Source organism: Monodelphis domestica, chromosome 7 (genome assembly GCF_027887165.1).
Source record: "Monodelphis domestica isolate mMonDom1 chromosome 7, mMonDom1.pri, whole genome shotgun sequence".
NCBI classification, from domain to species: Eukaryota; Metazoa; Chordata; class Mammalia; order Didelphimorphia; family Didelphidae; genus Monodelphis; species Monodelphis domestica.
Window position 1 is genome coordinate 137319248 of NC_077233.1, and position 21119 is coordinate 137340366.

General features: G+C 42.8%; 2 protein-coding genes, 1 long non-coding RNA gene and 2 other non-coding genes across 12 annotated transcripts in view; 3 read left to right on the forward strand and 2 right to left on the reverse strand.

Moving 5' to 3' along the window:
• TRAF7 (TNF receptor associated factor 7) overlaps positions 1–11566 on the reverse strand; it is a 59294-nt gene extending 47728 nt beyond the window's left edge. For all 6 annotated transcript variants that reach the window (XM_016424179.2, XM_007499391.3, XM_007499387.3 and 3 more), the window contains exon 1: positions 11235–11566. The gene's annotated coding sequence lies outside the window, so the exon portion shown is untranslated. The remainder of the gene's footprint in view (positions 1–11234) is intronic.
• Positions 11567–11751: 185 nt separating this feature from the next.
• Positions 11752–14412, forward strand: LOC103103176 (uncharacterized). Its single transcript, XR_470346.3, has 3 exons — positions 11752–11992; positions 13063–13100; positions 13333–14412. It is a non-coding gene; the product is annotated as an uncharacterized LOC103103176 (long non-coding RNA).
• LOC130455680 (small nucleolar RNA SNORD60) lies at positions 12891–12974 on the forward strand. The gene has a single exon (XR_008913783.1). It is a non-coding gene; the product is annotated as a small nucleolar RNA SNORD60 (small nucleolar RNA).
• Positions 13139–13221, forward strand: LOC130455679 (small nucleolar RNA SNORD60). Its single transcript, XR_008913782.1, has one exon. It is a non-coding gene; the product is annotated as a small nucleolar RNA SNORD60 (small nucleolar RNA).
• Positions 14413–15124: 712 nt separating the features above from the next.
• Positions 15125–21119, reverse strand: part of RAB26 (RAB26, member RAS oncogene family) — a 39397-nt gene continuing 33402 nt past the window's right edge. For 2 of the 3 annotated variants that reach the window (XM_016424181.2, XM_001366997.4), the window contains exons 6-9: positions 19637–19702; positions 19347–19403; positions 18186–18262; positions 15125–17740 (exon numbers count right to left, since the gene is read on the reverse strand). In XM_016424181.2, the coding sequence (XP_016279667.1) occupies positions 17638–17740; positions 18186–18262; positions 19347–19403; positions 19637–19702 (303 nt within the window). In that variant the 3' untranslated portion in view covers positions 15125–17637. Of the gene's footprint in view, positions 17741–18185; positions 18283–19346; positions 19404–19636; positions 19703–21119 lie in introns of all 3 variants that reach the window. The other variant, XM_007499385.3, reaches the window with a different exon arrangement.

Genomic DNA, 21119 nt, shown 5'->3' on the forward strand with positions numbered 1-21119 from the left:
CTTCCTCTTCTCTCATTTTCTTTCAAGCCTTCAGCAATCTGGCTTCTGATCTCATCATTAAAAAGAAACTGTTCTCTCCAAAGTTACCACTTATATTTTCCAGATTGAATGGTTTTTTTCTAATCCTCACCCTTGCTGACTTCCCTGCAGCACCTACCTACCACTGCTGGTTACCATCTACTCTCTGGGATTATATGGCACTGCTCTGTCTTGGTTCTTCAACTATTTAAGCAATCACTCTCTTTTGTTGGTCCATTTTCTATTTTCTATTAATTAATTATGAGTATTCCCTAAGGTTCTCACTTCAACCCTTTTCTTTTTTCTTTCTATATCTATTCACCTGATGATTTTATAACCTCCTTTGGGTTCAATGATCATCTCCTATGTAGGTGATTCCTAGGGTTCATACATATCCTTAGTGGCTTTCTCCTTTCTCTCTCAAAAAACTGTTACCTTCCATCTTAGAATAGATACTGAAAGATCGGTAAGGGCTAGGTAATGGGGGGTTAAATAACTAGCCCAAGGTCACATAACTAAGAAGTGTCTGAGGCCATATTTGAACCCAGGATCTCATCTCTAGGCCTAGCTTTCAATCCATTGAGCCTCCTGAGCCTGAGATATAGTGCCAGGTCATCAAATGCCTTTTCAATAGCTCACAATGAATGTCCCTAAGCCTTTCAATACATCCAAAACAACCTTCCATTCAAATCCTCTCTCTTCCAGACTTTCCTTCTAGTCTCCCAGGTCTATCTACAACCTTTGTGTCACTTTCAAGTTCTCCTTTTCCCTCACCCCATATATCCAATCTGTTGCCAAATCTCTTCATTCCTACAATCACAACATCTCTCACATATGCCCATTTCTTCTCTCTACTAACATTAATTCAGGCCCTCCTCACCTCTCCTCTGGATTACTGCCAAATCTCCTCTAATTTTTCTCTCTGCCTCATCTTTGCCCACATGAATCCACTCTCCACTTGGCTATCAAAGTGATTGTTCTAAAGCAAATGTCTGACCATGTTATCCAGCATTTCCCTGTTTGGCCCCCACAAACATGAAGACTTAATAAGCTCCAACTGGTATCACCTCCAGAGTCAAAAATAAAACCCTCTGTTTGGCATTGAAAGTTCTTTGTCACCTAGCCCTTCTAGCCTTTACATACTTGACTCCCCTCTACTGCTTGCTGCTCCTTGCAAGTTCTCAAGACCATCCCTGACTTCTGTACTGATTGTCTCCCAGGCCTAAAATACTCTCCCTTCTCACCTCTGCCTCTTAGGTTCCCTAGCTTCTTTCAAGCCTCAGTTCACAGTCCACCTTCCACAGGAGACCTTTTGCAGTTTCCTGACTAACTACTAGAGCCTTCCCTTCTAGATTGTTGCTGTTGTTCAGTTGTATCCAACTCTCTATGACCTTATTTTCTTGGCAAAGATATTGAAGAGGTTGGTCATTTCCTTCTCCAGCTCATCTCATATATGAGGAGTCAGAAGCAAACAGGGTCAAGTGACTTTCTCAGAGTCACACAGCTAATAAACGTTTGAGGCTAGATCTGAACATAGGAAGGAATGACTTTAGACCCAGCACCCTATCCACTGTGCCACCTACTCTGCCTCTGTCTTGTAAATATCTGGTAATTTACATGGACCCTCTTTCATCAGAAATTCATTAGAATATGAGCTCCTTGAAGCCAGGGAGTGTTTTTGTACTTTCTTTGTATCCTCTGTGTTTAGTATGATGCCTGGTACACAGGAAATTTAATAAATGCTTGACCCCCCCCCCCCCCATTCAGTGGGCTCTTTCTGCCTAAACAATAGTCTGTCTCTCCAACTCATCTTCCACACAGCTACCAACATGACATTCCTAAAGCACGGATCTTATCTGATCACTTTCCTCCTCACACTCTACTGGCTCTCTTGTATTTCTAGGATCAAATACAAACTGCTCTCTGATACATAAAGCCCTTCACAATCTGGCCTAAATCTCTCTCTCTCTCTCAGACTTTTACCTTCTGTCTTAGTTATCAATTCTTTTCTTTAAAACCAAATCAAACCAAACCAAACCAAACCCTACCTTCCATTTTAGAATCAATACCAAGTATTGGTTCCAAGGCAGAAGAGTGGCAAAAGCTAGGCAATGGAGGTTAAGTGACTTGCCCCCACAGTTAGGAAGTATCTGAGGTTAGATCTGATCTAATTCTGGCTTTTTATCTAGAGCTCCTAGGTTTGCCCCTCCAAACCTTTCTATTACTATATATTATGTTAACCTTTCTAATTTTACATTACTTCACTTCATGAACTCTGCTGTTCCTTGTACAAAACATTTTATCTCCCATCTGCATGCCTTTTCACCCTAATCTTTCAGGAGCCTTAACTTCCTTCAAAGCTTGGCTCAAGCACTCCCTCATGCATAAGGCCCTTCCTCATATTCCTGGCTGCTGGGCTCATTCTCTCCCCCCATTATCTTGTATATACTTACACACTACCTTTGGCATCAATTTTGTACATCATAACATATGTATATGATGGCTCTGATAAAATACAAATTCCTTGAGGGTTCAGGTCATTTTGCTTTTTGCCTATGAAACCCCAGGCTTAGCACTGTGCCTAGCATATAGAAGGCACTTGATACTTGTTGACTGAATGAACACAGCAATAGGCTGGACAGAAGTTGTTAAATCCAAAAAGTAAATTCCAGTTCAGGTTAACCTGATAACCATTTTGAGATTAAATGTTCAACTGTGCTTCTACTTTAAGAGAGGCCTGTCTATGGGGCCCAGGTCTGGGAGTCACTTAGATAAACTCACAGAACCCAAGAGAAAGTTAGTTTTCCATTAACAAAGTTTCCAGCCTAAAATGCAAAATCAGGAAATAATACCAGGAAAGGCTCCCTAGTGACACTCACCTCCAGTTGCTCTGAGTTTACTTATTTGACTTTCAGGAAAAAAGAACATGCCATTTTAAAAGGGTCTGTGTGGGCTCCTACCTCACTTCATTTAGGTTATCTGTCAGAAATTTTGTGTCTGTCTGGTCTGCAAGGCAGTTTGCTAGCTTTCCATGAGAAAAAAACCTCACCCAAGTCACATCAGCAAATTTGCTTATCCACTGCTAAACTGTCCTATGGCAATGTATGGGCCAAATAGTCTCTAGAATCAATTCTTCTCCAGACTAGGAAGTTGTCCAGTCATCCTACAAACTCCTCAAAGAACAGGAAACTGAGAGGAGGAGACTCTATAACTTCCTTGTCTTGATGTGTTTTCTTCCCCAGAATCAGCCCTGGCTTTTTGATGGGGACATGCAGATCTATTTCACATCAACTAGTGCTGAGATGTGTCAAGAAATCAATGCTCAGATATTATTCTTCCAAAGCTTGGTTAAGGTAAAGGAATGGACCGGGCACAGGCCATTGTGAAACTCAGATAAGGATGCTGCATGGTGAGTGAAGGAGAGAGGGAGAGAAAGAGGGGAGGAAGGGAAAGAGGAAGAAGGGAAAAAGAAGAGGGAGGAAGGGGGGGGGGAGAGGGAGAGAGAGAGAGAGAGAGAGAGAGAGAGAGAGAGAGAGAGAGAGAGAGAGAGAGAGAGAGAAATCCAAACATTAGAAAGAACGTTTCAGTCCCAAAGGGAAATTCTGTTTAAAGCCTCTGAGTAACTTGAGTATGTATATCATTGGAAAGATACAAGCAGGGAATATTGTATAAAATTACAAAGTGACTACTGTCCTAACCTGATTTGACTGTCCCCATTCAAAAATTTGTAAGTACCCCAAATATGATAGTAACACTTCACTGGAAACATTTGGAGTCATTCTCATCTTGGGAGCAACTTGGTGGCATAGTGTACAGGAGTACTAAGCCCAGAGTAAGGAAGACATCTTCCAGAGTTCAAATCTGACCTCAGATACTTAATAGCCATGTGATCCTGGGCAAGTTACTTCACCCCGTTTGCCTCAGTTCCATCTGTAAAATGACCTGGTAAAAGAAATAGCAAATCACTTCGGTATCTTTGCCAAGAAAACCCACAATGGGGTCATGAATGACTAAAAGGACTGAACACCATTCTCATACTACATACTGGGAACTTTGCACCACAAGAGAGGGGTTCCTATGGTCTCTGTGGGTCCCAGTCTCCATCATTAAAATATCACTGCATTTTTTATTTGGAGGCACATATAACTTTACATTTTGAGATTCAATTTATTAATTGAGGTCAAATAATAAAAGGAGGGAGCTAATGAAAGGTTTCACAGAGAAGGTGACATCTGACCTGAGACTTAAAGGAAGATAAAGATTCAGGAAAATTCTTCTTGGAGCTCTTAGCATAGAGAGCACTCCCTAGAGCACAGTTTATGTTCTGGCCAGACATGAGGAGGAGCATGTAGTAGCAATGTTTAGAGGATTATAGACCTAGACTAGAAGGCACCTCAGAGATGCTATCCATGAGAAAAATTTCTTCTCCACATTTTACAGATGAGGAAACTGAGGCCCAAGGAAATAAATCATTTGCCCCAGGTCACAAAAATGGTATGAGTAAGAACTGGACTTGATCCAGATGAAATAAACTCCATGGAATCCCTCTTCTCCCCAATTCCAAATCCACCCTCCTTTCCCACTGTGGCCACAGTTCATCCCCAAAAGCAAAAGGATGAAGATGTTCCTGTTTGGAAGAGATCTTACCATTAGGTTCTAAAGTATTTTCATTTTTAATTGACTTCCCCCCCCCCCTTTGATTACAATGTTTCCATTTCCCCCTCCCCCTTCATCCTCTCCCTCTTGTGATTTATACCAATAACTGATGTGGGCAAAGATGCCATCTTATTCATGTAGCCAGGCAGAAATTACTGAAACTCCATCTACTTTTTTTCTTTTTAAATGCATACCTTCTGTTACAGTAGCAACTGTAAGACAGTAGGGCAAAGGTTAAGCAAAAGGGGTTGGGTGACTTGTTCAGTGGCACATAGCTAGGAAGTGTCTAAGGGCAGATTTGAACCCAGGTCCTCCTGATTCCAGGCCTGATGCTCTATCTACTATGCTACCTAGGTGCTCCTCCATTCATTTTCAACCAGGTATCTCATGAAACATTCATTCCTTTATTGTTGGTTCACTGATTCATACCAGAGTGTCTTTCCATTCAAACTCAGCTTGTATATTAGCTGAAAAAAGGTTTCTTGCCCTTTCCTCGGCTGAGATTAATAGCTACTTCTGGATAATGATGCTTACAAGCAGATGCTTTCATTCCACAGGAATCAAGATTCCCTCAATTAGCACCAATATTCTTTATTCCTCCATTGCTGTTTTGCTCTCCTGAGCTCTTTTTTCCCTTCCTCTTCCAGAAAACACCCACTTTCTGATTCTCTTTTCATTTAACTCCACCTATCTTTTGGTTCCATTCAACACAATGAACATTCGTTATGTGCCTGCTGTGTGCAATGCACTAAAGGTATAAAGGGTACAAGGTACAAAGATAAAAAGACAAAAAAGGAATAGTACCTGCCCTCAAGATCCTTACACTCTATTGGAAGGATACAATATACTCAGAACTATAATACAAGAGAACTTGAAAAAGAGCACTGGCAGTGTGTGTGTATATGTGTATGAAAGAAAGACAGTTAAGAGAGATGGGTGAGGTTGGGGTGGGAAGAGAAAGAAGAGGAGAAGAGGAAGAGAAGGGAGACCATGAAACATTTGACAGAGAAGGGGGCATCTGAACTGAACCTTAAAGGAAGATAAAGATTTTGACAGGCAAAGAGAAAGGGATGAATGAATTTCATTCATAGGAGATGCACCTTGAATGTAAACAGAGGTAAGAAATGGAATAACAAGTTCAGGAAACAGATATAAATAATATAATTTCTTGAGAACATATTGAAGGAGATGTCCTTTTTTTCTCTCTCCAAGTTTCCTGCCTAGCACCTTTGGGCTCTGAGGTCTCTTCTAAAGAAACAACCAGAGAATTCCATTGCCTTGTTTAGATCACCCAGAAAACCTGGTCCAACAAATATGCCTCCAATTTTTCCTACTCAACCATTCTTCAAAGCTCACATCTTCCATGAAGTCTTCCATGACCACTTTAACCCACCAATCAAATCCTACTCTAATTCATGGAATGTCAGAATTGGGAGGGGTCTTACAGACCAAACATTACAGGTCAAGAAACTGAGGGACAAAGTGATCTAAGGACTTGCATATAATCTAGAGGCAGAGAATCAGAATCCCAGGACTTCTGATACCAGTGTACTGGGAAGAGAAATGACCTAGTGGCTAGGTAGACCTGGCTTCAGGTCACATCTCTGATGCAATCTGGTTTTGTGATCTTGGTCAAATCTCAGAACTCTAGGTTCAGAGACTACAGAGGTGTTGATCTTCACTACTGGAGAGAGTTCCCTCATCCACTAGTTTCTGCTAGCAATGAAGTCACGGATATAGTCCTTAGCAATAGAATGTGTTATTTGAGGGCAGACTGTCTTTTGCCTCCTTTGGTATCTCTAGTGCTTTGCACAGGGCCTGGCACAAAGTAGGCATGTAATAAATGCTGACTGACTGATGTACTATCCTTATGAGAATCTGAGGATGTGGGCCTGCTTTGAGATCTCTTTCAGTCCCAGATCATTAGAACCTGATATAGTTTGCAGTTCCAAGGAGAGACCAATAGTTCCTGGTCCATCTTGGCTGGAATTTGTACTTTCATGCTGGGCCTCAGAAATCAAGTGAATCTTGAAGGGAAGACTTAACATTCTTCTTGAGGTTGGCTATTCGGAACAGAGCTGCCTGGTCTACCAGAGAAGGAGAAGGGACTTTAGCATGCGCTTCTTGCCCCAATCCTCCAATGTATCCAGTTTGCATGCAGGTGGGTCCTAGTGACTTGACATTTTCCAGAGAACAGCACATGCTGAGAGCTGGAACCATAATTAAGTTGCACGTTTGGCAGCAGCCTGAGGGGTGGAGGGCTGGCCTGGTGAAAACATCAGCTCCCAGCTGGGTGGACTCTGGTCTGACTTCAAAGACAGCTAAATAGAGCTCCAGGTGGGAGGCTGTGCTTGCTGGATTCCTTCCAGAGGCCCCACGAGCTGCACGTGGGACCTTAGGATGATTCCAGAGGGTTCTTTCTATTGGGATGAACAGTCTGACCTGGTACCCTGGCCAAGACATTCCTCACCTTCAATGAGGCAGTGTGCTGGCTGCCACCCCACATCCCTCTAGAGGCAGCTGTATGTCAATGGGGCCCATGAGCAAACATTCCAAATACTATAGAAACATGGGGTTTCCATGGCAACATAAACAGACTTTCTCCCAGATGTGCCATTAGATTCCTCTTACCCCAACATTCTTCCCTGGAACATACAGTGTGTGTCTGGGAAGCTGTATCTAGGCACTTCTTTGGCCCACTGCCCACATACCCTGAAGGCAATTCAACTGAATGGCAGCAAAAATCTCTGATTTTCATTCATTCTGCCAGTCTCCAGTGAGTCATCTCCCCTGGAATAGCATAAAGTCCAGTTTACTGTGGACTGGCCTGGAGGAGGCAGGTGCCTCAGGGGGATTCCTTCAACTCTCAACTTTAAATTCTATCACTGGCACTATTTGTTACCCTTCTCTCAACCTCCAGCTCCAACCATTCCCTCTCTCTCTTTCCCTTTCCAACATCAAATTCCACAGATTGTTCCTTGTATACAATTTCAGATTAGTTCCTTTTCTATTCCCATTACAACCAAACCTGGCCCAGACCTGATTGCAACTAGTTTCCCCTGCCCCCTAATGGTCCCCTGCTCCCATTGATGAGTTCTTCCCAGAACTTCCATCTTTTTTCTTAAAACCCTTACCTTCTGTCTCAGAAGAGATACTAAATATTGATTCTAAAGCAGAGGAGTGATAAAGGTTAGGCAGTTAAGAGTTAAGTGACTTACACTGGGTCATACAGCTAGGAAATGTCTGAGGCCAGACTTGACCCCAAGATCTCCTGATTCCAGTCCTAGAATGACTTGTCTGGCTTCCTAAGCCCTTCCTTAGCCCACAGCTCATGTAGAAGAGCAGCCAGTCAGTGAAGAATTCAGGGAGTAGGTCTATTAGGATCTGGCCAAAACAGCCTGTCCAGCTATAACTAGATTGAAGGCCTCCCTTAGTAGTTTCTAAAGGTTTTCTCTAGGGCAGGCTAAGGGCACAACAAAGGGAAGGAGAGGCATAGAGTTTCTTTCAGCATCAAAATGAGACAACCTTTCTTTTTTGATAGCAATTGATGTCATTTCAGGTCTTAATCAGGGATCAAGAAGAGTAGCATTTTTTGCAAGCACAATAAAGTGGGTTCTTGCACCCAACAGAAAGAAGTCTTATGACTTTCATCCACATTTTCCAACTACAAGTCTACTGACCAATTCAATGAATATTAAGTGCTTATTGTATTCTTATATCTGGTTATACAAAAGTGAAAAATAACATCATCACCCCCAAGAAATTCATAATGCAGTAAGGGTATAAAACTTGCATATTAAATAAATATGAGTTAGAAAGTACTAGATGTGCAAAATGAGGTCAAATAGGGGAAATTAGAGGAAGGGAGGAATCATAATCAGATAGGGAAAAGGTTTAAGGAAGAGATGGCACCTGACTGGATCCTGAGGGAAGAGAAGGATTTTAGCTATTCCAGGCATGGGGATGCCATACACAAATGCATAAAAATAGGAGAGGGCAGGGTGAAGCCAAGGAAAAGATGGGTAGAATAGCTTGCCTGTAAAATAATCAGTGTGAAACAATTCTGGTAAGGTAGGTGGAAGCCAGTCTGAGAAGGATTTTAAATCCTGAGGCATCATTGGACAACACAGAGAATTCTAAACCTGTAGTTAGGAAAGGCCTGGGTCTGAATCGCAGCTCTGATATTCCTTAGCTAGGTGACCCTGGCAGGCCATTTTACATCTCCAAATCTGTTTCTTCATCTGAAAAACTAGGATAATAATACTTGGGGAAAAATAGGGGGATAATAATATTTGTGCTACCTACCTCACTAAGCTGATTAGGAGGAAGGTACTTTGTAGATCTTAAAGTCCTCTACAAACATGACTTATTATTATTATATAAAAGCAAGGGGCAAATTATGTAAAAACAAAAAGCTAAGGGAAAAGGTTATACAATTATGCATTAGAGGAACTAGACATTGAGAAACCATCAAGAAGGACTAGCTATAAGGCAGGGCAGAAGTTTGTAGACCAGTTCAATCATCAGCTTGTGTAGCCCTGAGTCATAGTGCTAATGGGAAGAGAAGATGGGAGTTGATAAGCTTTTTTTTTAAAATATTTTTTTGTACAAAAAATTTTATTGTAGCTCTTTTTGTTTTATTTTTTAAAAACCCTTACCTATTGGTTCTAAGCCAGAAGAGCAATAGGAATTAGGCAATTGGGGTTAAGTGACTTGCCTACAGTCACACAGCTAGGAAGTGTCTGAGTCCAAATCTGTATTTGGATCCTCCTGTCTCCAGGCCTGGATCTCTATCTACTCAGCTACCTAATTGTCCCAGAAAAATTATATTTGAATATTTCTTAATTGCTCCTATTTTCAGCCAACAAAAGCCTTGAGAAGTTAGAATAAAGGTATTGTGGAGTTTCAGAAGTGATGTCTGAGTCGGGTCTTTATGGCAGAGAAGTATTCAAGGGGGAAATATAGTTAGGAAGCCTTCTCCTTGATAGAAAAGAAGATTGTATTGGACTGATGCTCAGAAGCAGAAAGAAGGGAAAAGGATGTCAGGACTGAATTACAGAGCATTTGAGAAACTGAAATGTTTATTGAAGAGTCATCTTTTACTCAAGCTAGGAAGGAACAAACAAGCAACAGAAATTCCTTAGGGAGAAGGACAGGAAGAGAGAGGTCAGAAGGATGAGTGCCACATGGCCAGAAAAAGGAAGGAAAAAGAATGGGAAGTAAAGTTGGCTCCCAAGCCCAGAAACATCTGCTAAAAAGGCCTGTAGGAAAGGCTCATCATAGCCTATGGGATGTGTTTGGGAGAGAAAGTGAAAATTCACTGAAGCTTTGGCATACCAATGGAGAGAGAGAATCATAGACTACTAATTCCCAACACAATTGCTGCACTACAGTGAAGTGAGGGTACAGAGTTATAAGTGCAACCTCAGAAATGGGAAATAGAGAAGCTTTTCCCACCTCCAATTGAATATTACACAGGATGCAGCATTCAAGCCTGAAAGTCAGAAAGCTGATAACACCTATACCTCTGGAAAATCAAGGTCAGGGCCCTAGGGGGAATAGCTCCAGTCTGTCACTGGAGCTCTCTCTATGTGCCCTGTGCCAGGCTGCTAACTCACACATGCTTTGGCAATGATTTAGACCAGTTAATTTAACAGTCCAGATATAATTCAGTTTAAAGGATCTGTATTTTCATACAGATCACATAGCTCCTCAAAAATACCATGTAATCTCAAGCTAGGACAGAAAAGATTTCTTCTCCCCATTCCCAAGTTAGGGGAGTCACTGCCTTGGTAGCTCAGCCTCCAGTTTGTTAGGATCTTTATATATTTACCCCTTCTTAATTCCATAATAGCTCTAACCACTACTTCTCCCAGACAAAAATGTAGTGGCCCTGCTTCATTCTCCTCCCCAGGCTATGAATGAGCTGTACCCACCGGCCAGGGCCAACATTGAAGCATTTATCTTTCCCTCTTCAGCCCTGCCTCCATTTCTCTCAGTAGGTGAAGACAATGACCACCTCCTTTTCTTAATCCAGTAATGTCCCGACCCACTCCAACCTGAAATGCCACTTTATATTTCCCCTCCAGTCTATTACTACAGCATCTCATCCCCATCCTTGAACAGTCTCATCCCCACTGCCTGATCCCCTTCATTAAGTCTGAGACGAGTTTAACCTCAGCCTGCGAGGGTCCTGCTAGCCTTAGCCCTTTCCCAAGCCTGTGATGACCCTGACAGGTGAGGGGCAAAGCTGACTCTCCAGCCTCTAGCATAGTTCTCTTTTCAGTGAGTGATGGGCCAAGGACCCTGACCACCCCATCCTCAGTCTCGAAGAAGGTGACAGCGCCCACTTCTCCCCAAGCTGGGACGGTCAGACCCCACCAACCCAGCTAGAGGTGGCCAGACGCCCCCTCCCCGTCCTGGGGTGGCCCCGACCTCCTCCAAATCCTTTTCTCGTAATCTGTGACAGTTAAGGGCGGCTGCCAGGTCCTTGGGGAACATGCAGCCCATCAAACGCCGAAAGTGTCTGGTCCAGCGTATGCTGCCCCGTGGGGACTCACCGGTCAGCTGCTGCCCAAAAGCGAAGGCGGCGGAATAAGCCCCTTCCTCCCGGCACATAGTGACCCCCTTAGTCCTCCTCCCCCTCTTGCCGGGAAGGGGGCGGGGTGCGCGAAGCCGGAACCGCGCGGAAACTGCGCTCTCTGGAACTTGTAGTCCTTTCGCCTCATAGACCTCGGCCGCCTCTGAAGGGGATTCCTTGAAGAAAACTACAATTCCCGGTGACTCGTGCGTAGCTAGTCGTGATTGGAGACAGCAAAATCACTCTATGTTACAATTTGGATTTTTATTGGCTTTGGGTCACCGACCGTCCCAATCAGACCCAATAGTAGGGCAAAGGTTCAGTTCTCGTGGCTGGAAGTGGCCCCGCTGAGAAAGCACGCTAGCTAGCGTCAGATTGGTGAACTAGAATCGAAATTGACTGCTCGTGATCCTGAGAGCTGCGGAAACGACGGAGCCGAGGGCCAAGGGGCATCGGTGGGCGGTACTTCCGTTAGAGCTAGTCCAATTGCGAAGCCAGGAAGCTGGTCCTCTATAAAAGCCAGTGAGGCGGGCTTCTCTTTCTTTCTCTTACGCTACTTCGGGTCGAAGATAGAATTAGTGTTGTCCTGCTGTGAATTTCAGCTTCGCTCTGGCCCCTCTTGGCTTGGAGTTTGCGGCCATTGTTCCCTCACCCTGCCATAGGTACTGGGAGCAATGCCCGAAATGACCCATTCTCAGGAGGAGCTTTGCTGCAGCGGCAAGGCCGCCAAAGGACGAGGTGAGCAGGTCCTCTGGGCCAGCCCGGGCCACGTGGGCGGGCTCCCATTACTATGAGAGCGGGAATGAATCTTAAAGGGATTACGTTGCTCCTTTTACAGTTAGGAAAATTTAGGTCTGACGAAGGGTACGAGCTGCTGAAAGTTAGTTTTGTAGAGTCAGCCTCGCTGCCAGGCCTCTTGGGAAATTTGGAGAAAGACCGAAACTTACCAGTCTTCCCTCTCCCGAACCCAAAAAGTATTTTCACTTTCTTTAGAATTTTTTGTCTACTCTGCGGGAGGCCTGGTTCGGCGACTTGGGAGATTTAAGATCGTGTACTGATTGATTGGGGACCCTGCTCTGATTGGAGATGAGAATTCCTTTCCACCTCCCCTTAAACTTAAGATTTGTGGGAACCAACACGTTTTCGTTGCTCGTGAGCAGTTCATGGGGCCTACTTTAAGAACCCCTTGTTCCAGACTCGAGAAACTAGGTACAGAGCAGGGACTGGCTTTGGCCTTTGTAATCCTAGTGCCTTCGCACAGTACCTGGACCATAGTAGGCTCTTTAGTAAATGTGTATTGACTGCTAGGACCAGATATCCCTGGGTGCCCAGGTGGGGCAGCTCACTATCTACCTAGTTAGGGAAATAATTAGTGTGGGCTAGTAATCTTGAGTATGACTTCTTTCTTAGAGAGCTGTTAATACTCCGTTTATTTGCTGCCATCTAGTGGGAGAGCTCTGAAGGAAATTTTTGATTAGCTCTAGGGATATCATTTTTTCTGTTATAAGTTAACAGCTTACCTGATCTCAGCAGGCCTTGGAAGTTCACAATTACTATTGAAAGTTTTCTCTAAAATAAGCATCTAGCCCTTAGTGAACCCCACTTAATTACCTTGGGCCATTTGCCACATCTCTGTAGCCAGTGATGAAATCCACATTTCTGACACCTCGTATGAGTATTGCCACTACCAATACTTGATTATGCTTGAGATCTGAGGCTGCAGTTTTTGTCAATTACTCTGAAATTGCAATTTATTTAGTTTTATTCAGGTGAATTGTAGGTAATAACTGCACTGTTTATACTTTCAGGTGTACCCTGTGCTGTGGATGAACTTAGCAACAAACAGGTTAGGCTTTTCAATATTTTTATTTTTAAGGAAATCTGAGCCAGTGATGAGACATTTCCATTTCTGACACCTCGTATGAAATCTGCATGTGCAGTTTGATTATATAGCAACCCTGAGGCTCAATAAATATTATAATTCATTGGGCATGAATTGAGAACTGGGGGGACAGAAAGTTATCAACCTATCAAGTATTGTTCCTTATAAATATGTGGGGTATCTTTTTCATTTTTAGATTCCATGAAGATAGCAAGCTACAACAAATTTCTATGCATTTCTATTCTGTGTTGGTAAGTTAAAGATTTAAGAGCTGGGAAAAGCCTATACTCTTAACACATTTTGGCAGAATGCATATAGGTGAACTTGTGAAAAGAAGCAATTCCATAGCAGCTGTAAAGGGGCGCCTGCCATAAAAGAGGCACTTGTCAGTGATTTGACTCTGAGAAGAGCTAAAATTGGTCAGAAAGAATTAATTTCTGTCTGGCATCCAACCTGAACCTGTCTTACAACATAAGGAAAAGAGGAGCCAAAGGATGAAGTTGCAGCCTTTACAGGAATAGCCTCACAAATTGGAATCTGTTCAAATATACTGCCATGGGTAAATTCCAGGGCTGTTATTAGTTAGCATAAGCAAGGGTGGTGGTCCTTTGGTCTGTTTCTCTATCCTTTTCCCCATCAATCTATTGCCCTGCATCTTAGTGCAAATTTGTCCAAACTAATTACATAGCCCACAATAAGGCAAAGCCTTTTTTGCTAAATTCTCTGTGACTATATGCTTTACCACAGGAATGCAGCCTAGAACCAAGAACTTGGCTACCAAATATCTCAAAGCATGTAAAGGAAAAGCCAGTAATGACAAACCTAGGTTTTCAGCCTATTTTGAAATACTGTCTTTGACTTGGTTTCCTCAGCTGTAAACTGGAGATAATAGCACCTACCTCTCAGTATTACATGAGATAGTATTTGTTAAATGTTTAGTATAGTTTCTGGCACAGAATAAGTGCTTAATAAATATATCATTTCTATTATATATAGCTAGTTATATACTTACAATGCTTGTTTCCCTATCAATGTTAGGGAAATTCAGAAAAGTATGAGGGCATCACTCACCTATATACCACCTCCAACTATGCCATGCTTAATGCAGTTATCTGGCATGCTCGAGTTTGCAAGGACCTGTCTGAGCTCAAGCTTAGACAGATGGTGCTCCTAGTTTATATTATTGGAACCCATTGATTCCTGTTTTGATATATATTGTCATAAATTACAATTGTATGTTTAAGTTCTGAATAAAATGAACATTGATAAATTGTTACTTTTAAATCTTATCATTGTATGCGCCATTGATACTTTTCTCAAAGAATTTAGAATTGGAAAGGACCTATTAGGCTATTTAAAGGCTTGGTGGCTCACTGGAAATATTGTGATATGGGCCTGTCTGTCACCCTGAACAAGTCACTTAACCCTTTTGTCTCATTTGTAAAATGAAATGGAGAAGATGGCAAACCAATCCAGTATCCGCTAAGAAAAGGGTATGGGTCATGAAGAGGAAGGCACTACTGAAAAAAATTCGAACATTGAATATCAGAAACATAAGGGATCTTTTTTAAACACAGGAATGCATTTCTTTTGCTGTCCTTGTTTCCTGGATAGTCCTAGAAAGAGAGTCCATTGTTTACAGCAGTCCCTTAGGAGTTGTGCCCTTCAAATTTTCTTAGACTGTGCCAAATGGAAATGGCACATGGAGCCAAATTTATGGTCATTCCCTTCTGAATTATTTATGGAGAGAAGAATGAGCTCTTGGGCAGTCTCTTTGGGAGGTTGCCATTTAAACTGTTACAAGGAAGCAAAAGGATATACACAATTAAGGTTGGAAGCAGGTTTTGAGTGGGCATATCCCTTTTATTTCATGTCCTCGGTTGAAAGTTTAATCTTTTTTTAAATGCCTTGAGTCTAGTACAAGTTAGCTTGATTTTCCATAGTTTAATTTTTAAAGTTTACATGCCAAACACAAAACACAACATTGCTTTTAAAAAACCAAGAAACTTTTATTGACAGTATTGTGGAACATAACAGCCATGAACAGAAGGGTCAAAGAGAAAGAAGTTTGTACAAGGTCAGGGCAACTTCGTCTTTGTCTCAGCAGCACTTCATGATATAAGAGCTATCAGACAGAATACAGCATGACCACTGAATTTATGGCTGTTGATACTAATGAACCTTTTTTAAATACAAGGCAAAAGCTTTGTTTCTCACTTTTCAGGCTACTTTCCTGATATGGATGCTGTGTCTTATACTATTTAAGCTCCTGTGTAAAATTCAGTCATTACACTTACCATCAAGATGACGTAATTAAATAGAAATAATTTCAGGACCTTGTTACCCTTAATGTTCAGGATTTGTTTTGGTGAGTCCCTGAAACTTGATCAAAGCCCATACTTTCAACCAGTATTCCAAATAAGAGAATTAGATAGTTACCTGTAAAATATTCTATGTGGTCTCCACATAATGGAGTTTGCTGGTGAATAAGGCCCCTCCCTAGACTTGTTTTGATAGCATACCCCCACAATCATTTAAGCCCCACCAGTGGTTTGAAGTGACATGGTTTAAGTCAGTAAAAAGGGGTTTTGTTTTTCAGCTTGTCTCAACTAGAGTGTACTCTTGTGAAGGAGATTATAGTTCTATTTCCATTAAGGAGGAAAATAATCTTGTGGCTGAGCCTATTTTAACAGGCTTCACCATGGGAAGGAATTGGGAGATTTGGTAAAGGGCCAGCTGGGTGTCCATTTGGGGTAATATGAATCTGATTTATCGCCCATAAAATTGCCTATTTGAGAATTGTTGAGAGGCTTGACTGAGATGACAGAAATATATTTAGAAACTGGAAAAAGCTATACATTTATAAGGGTTAGTTTAAGGTCAGTATCCATGACCTTATTCTATTTGAGAATATCACCAAAAAAAAGATGCTGTTTCTCAATTCCTAATAATTATTTTAAAAATTTTATCACTTGAAGGAATAAAGAAGATAAATGCAAACCTTGTGTACATTTATGCTCTTGGATAACAAGAGTGGAGGCTGACACACTCAGACTGGAACTACATCTTCTGTTCCAGCTTGTCAGGATCTAGGGCAGCTCAGGTTTTTGTCAATAATTAAATGCCTACTATGTGTCAGGCACTCTTAAGCACTGGGAATGCAAAAAAGGCAAAAGGTGGTCCCTGCCCTCAAAGAGCTCATGATCTAATGATCTAAAGGATGCAGGTCCAGGAGACCAACAGGTCTGGTAAACACAAAACTAGAGTCCCATTTGGTCAGCAGAGTAGGGTTCCAAACAGACCTGCCCAAAGGACTGAGAGGAGAGAAGTAACATTGAAATGCTAGTGTTCCCAATAATACTTGGGACAGAATTTAGCCCTGTTTGCCTTTATGAGAAGGAAGAACTATTACCTTTCTTCTCCCTGGGCAGCTTAAAAAACAATCCTAAGAAGTAGTTTCTCTGGTCCTTTTGATTGGTTTTCACCATCAAAACACGGAAGTCCTAACTTTCCCTCTTGGAGGTTCCACTTGAATTTTAATCCTGGGTACCTTGTTAGTGGGGAAATATAAGCCCTGCCTTTGTGGAATGGTTGAACAGTAGATTGAGGCTGAAAATCATCTGTAACTGTTTGCTGGCATTATAATTAAAACAAATCTTGAGGCTCTTCTGTGATTGTCCATTCCAATAGAAATTTTGGGAAACCACAACCTTTATACTCTGATAGCTTTATAAGGAGGGATTTCAAAAGAAACCTTGAGAAAACAAATGAAAAACAGGATAGAAACTATATGTAGGAAGGTATTAGGAGGACCAGCAGCAAAGATTCAGGGAGTTGGTGCCACAGTCCTGAAAATGATTTGTTAAGTTGGTTTTCTGCATGTGGTAGGTGAAACAAGTTCATTGAAAGCCAGTAAGTTAACATGTGGGAAAACCAATTGGTTGAAATTACAATGTGTTTTCTTCCTGGAAAAGCCAGTAACCTACAGTGAGCAGCTGGACAAGGACAAAGGCATGTCCTTTTTAGGGCCTGACCCTTTTATCTTCTGTCGGTAAACAGCTTTGGCAAAACTCATTTGGTCAAGAGATGCTTTTGTGAAGGGAACATACCACGCTGAGCATCCAAAACTGATGAGATTCGGTACCTTTGTCGGCATTACCTTACAGAGCCAGGGAATGAGTTTCCTGACCAGCCAAAAAGAGAAGTTACTGAACCTTAGTTCTAGGAACTGAGTCTGGAACTAGACCCAGTGCCATGTTTCCAGCCAGGTCTGGAACCTTGCTGGTTCAAAGTAATCTCCCTTCACTGTTCTCTTCCCTCTAGGAGAATTGTTTCTCCCACCCAGTTTCCTGTCCTTTTACCTGCACCTCCCTTCTTTCACCTTTACAAAGAGTGACACACAACAGACATGCATAGACTGTCCACAAGAAAGGTGGCTCATGGGCATTGGAGCACAGTCACCTGTCCCTGGGCAGGGTTCAAAGGCTTGAGGAGCTCCAGGTCAGGGGCGGCAACAGCCTGAGCCTCGAACTTCTCTCTTCACATAGTCATGCAATTTGAATTTGGGTTCACTGGGCAGCTTCATGGACCTGTGCTTCAGTTCCCTACAAGGAGAGAAATGGAAGCCAGCTAGAATGTGCCAGCTAGCATTCATCTTTGGACTCAGACAAGGTTGCTTGAGTACATACATGCAAGAGTCAAGCCAATAACAGCCATAAGATACTTTGCAGGTATGCAAATAGTAGTATTGGCGCCTCTCCTCCCAAAATGCAAATGATATGGGCTGTGAGAAAGCCCAACTTGAGTCATGGGCCATGGGAAGGGGACAACCCAAACTCATTGGTTACCTTGCAGGTGACCAAAGCTTAAAAACCTATTTGAGTGAATGAACAGGTTCAGGCCATCAAGAACAGGAAGGCTCTTAAGTCTTCAATGAACAAAATGGCAAGCCACAAAAAAATTGGTGCATACCCCCACAAACATTCCCATGCACATGTCCAAGTCAAAAAGAAAGACCCAAAATAGGGGGAGGAAAAAGAGGGCACTTACTTTGCAATGGCCTTAAAGGCCAAATCCACATTCAGGCCTGTCTTGGCGCTTGTTTCCATGAAGGGCACCCCATACTCCTGCAAAACATGCTTGCCAGCTGGAGGGGAGGTAAGGGAGCAGAGCATCGGGCGGGCAGGCCCTCCTGTATAATCCTGGGGGCCTTTAGGGTAGGGGGACGGTTCACCACCAAAAGCCCTGGGGTCTCCAAAATCATTCCTCACCCCCGATAGCTGCCTTCCCCATGACTATTCAGAGAATTTGTAGACTCAAAAAGAGTTCTGTCCCAGGGACATCAGTCAATGAGTTCCACTCAGCCTAAGTTGGAGGAGGGGATGTGCTCACCAACATTCTCCATGCCCATTTCTGATACAAGAATTGGGGTCTTCTAATAAGAGACTAAGGAGCTTGCTTTTACTGTGTCCCCCTCCCCACTTAAAAAAAATAGTAGCCCTTACCTTCCATCTTGGAAACAATGAATGAGTGCTGGTTCCAAGACAGAAGAGTAGTGAAGGCTGGGCAATTGAGGTTAAGAGACTTGTCCAGAGTGACACAGCTAGGAAATGTCTGAGGCCATATTTGAACCTAGAACATCCTGGCTCTCAATCTTTTAGGCCACCTAGTTGCTCTGTCAATTCTTAATTCCCTCCTCAGCCATAGGACTTAGTACTCCAAGCCAGTGGGCTTGGCTATAAGCACAGGGATACTACGGCAGGCTTCATATGTCCAGAGTTTATTAGTGCCTTTTGCTTTTTTACCCTACTGTTTATCTTCCCTAGCCCTGGATAGATCCCTCCTAGAACAAAGAAAGACAATTAAATAAAAAAACCTACCATCAAATTGACCATATTTGACAGAATTCAATATTCCACACCCATAGTCCCCCACCTCTTTAACAAGAGGAGGGAAGTATGTTTTATCATCTGGGACCAAGATGTGACTGCAATTAGAGTTTGGTCAACAGCCCACTCAGTCCTTTGCATATCCGTTTCTGACAAGAGACACCCACTTCCTAGAGGACCAAATCACCAAGCTGGACATAAATGAGAGCTGTTCTTGGCCCACCTGGGATCTTCACTGCTGCCATTGAGTATTTCTGCTAGTTGAACTATTTCCATCCCTCTGCCCCAATCAAACATATTCACACTTCACAGGTGTGCTCACCTTGGCCAGCTTCTCCCCATCTTCCCTTTTTACCACTCGCTCCTGAGTAGAGTCCACCTAAGATGGGGTGCAAAGAAATGAGAGTGCAGTGAGGCCTTCTGGGCTTCTTGAGGGACAGAAAAGGCTTTCTAGCCATCAAGGAAGCAATGCTTAGCTGAGTCTGAATGGCAACTACCTGCCAATAGATACTAAAAACAGTCTGTTGGCCAGGAAGACTAGGGCCAAGGCCTCCAAACAGCCCAGCTCTGCTCCCTGGCTGGGGTCCAACTTAGGCCACGGTGGACACCTACCTTGTTTCCCAATAGCATAAGCACCACATCTTTCTGTGCATATTCATGGATCTCAGTCAGCCAGGCCTACAGGGAAAGAAGGGAAACTGTAGCCTCTATCCTAGAAGTTTACCAAGAAAGCAACCACCCTACTTCCCCCAACATCCCCAAAGCCAGGTCTCCATGACTTCCTGGCCAACTCTAGCCACTTCCCCAGAGTACCTATTATCATTTTTTTTAACTCTCACCTTCTGCCTTACTGTGTATTGGTTCTACCACTTCCCCAGAGTGCCTATTATTATTATTTTAAACCCTCACCTTCTTCCTTACTGAGTATTTGTTCTAAGGTTGAGAAGTAAGGGCTATGCAATTGGAGTTAAGTGACTTGCCCAAGGTCACACAGCTAGGTATAGTCTGAGATCTGTTTTGATCAAATCTGTTTGAGCCCAGAACCTCCCATCTCCAAACCTACACTGCTACCTAATTGCTCCTTGCTCTTAGTTTTTGATCAACAAATAGTTCTGAAATGCCTACTATCACAAATCCAGCCCCCCCCCAAAAAGGCTTCTATGTGCCAAGTCTCCCCCACCCCTTATAATAACGACCTCCTCTCATATAGCTCTTTTATTTTGTATCTCTAATCCACATAGGATATAACATTGTGTATTGTGATCTAGCTTCCTACCAGCCTGAAAGCTCCTGGAAAGCAGCTACTGTGTCTAAAGTCTGTATGTCCATATATAATCCCAAACTGTAAAAGTCTTGTTTCTCCTGCTTTCTCAGTGGGGGTGGGGGTGGGGGTAGATGAGGTGGGGGGAAGAAAGGGGAAGGGGAAGAGAATTCAGAACAGAAAAGAAAATGGAATTTTAAAATTAAAGGCCAAAAAATCCTCAATATCTCCTTCAGGGCTAAGCATCGTGCCCTAGACATAATAGACACTTAGCAAATGTTTGAATGGACACCCTCATCTAGCACTTTTATGAGTTAGAAAGCATTTTACAGATAATCTCATTCAGTCCTCAAGACCTTGGTGGTGCCTACTGGCAGTGTCAGTTACCATCCCCACTTGACAGATGAGACAACTGAGGTTCAGAGGGACAAGACCACACAGCTCATGACAGTGCTAGGACTCAAACTCATTCAGATCCTGACTCCAAACTCGGTTTTCCCTCCGCCATAACTCAAGATAGAGCTCTGATCACATCCTTTCTGCTCTACTGGCGAATTGGCCTTTATCTACAATACTTCCTCCAGGAGTAGGTTTAGAGGATCTTTTTAGTGCCTTTCCCACCCCCTTTTATGCCCTGGGGGAGTGAGGTCCTTATATATCCTGATCAAATGATGAAGAGATTCCCTCATTGTAATTGGGAGCTAGGGAGTTGGTGGGAATTCTGGGAAGGTTTAGGAGGAATCTGTAAAATGTAGGAATGAGGCCAGGCCTGGAATCAGGGAGGTTCCTCTGCCTCTGACACTAGGGATGTGGACCTGGGCAAGTCATTTAACT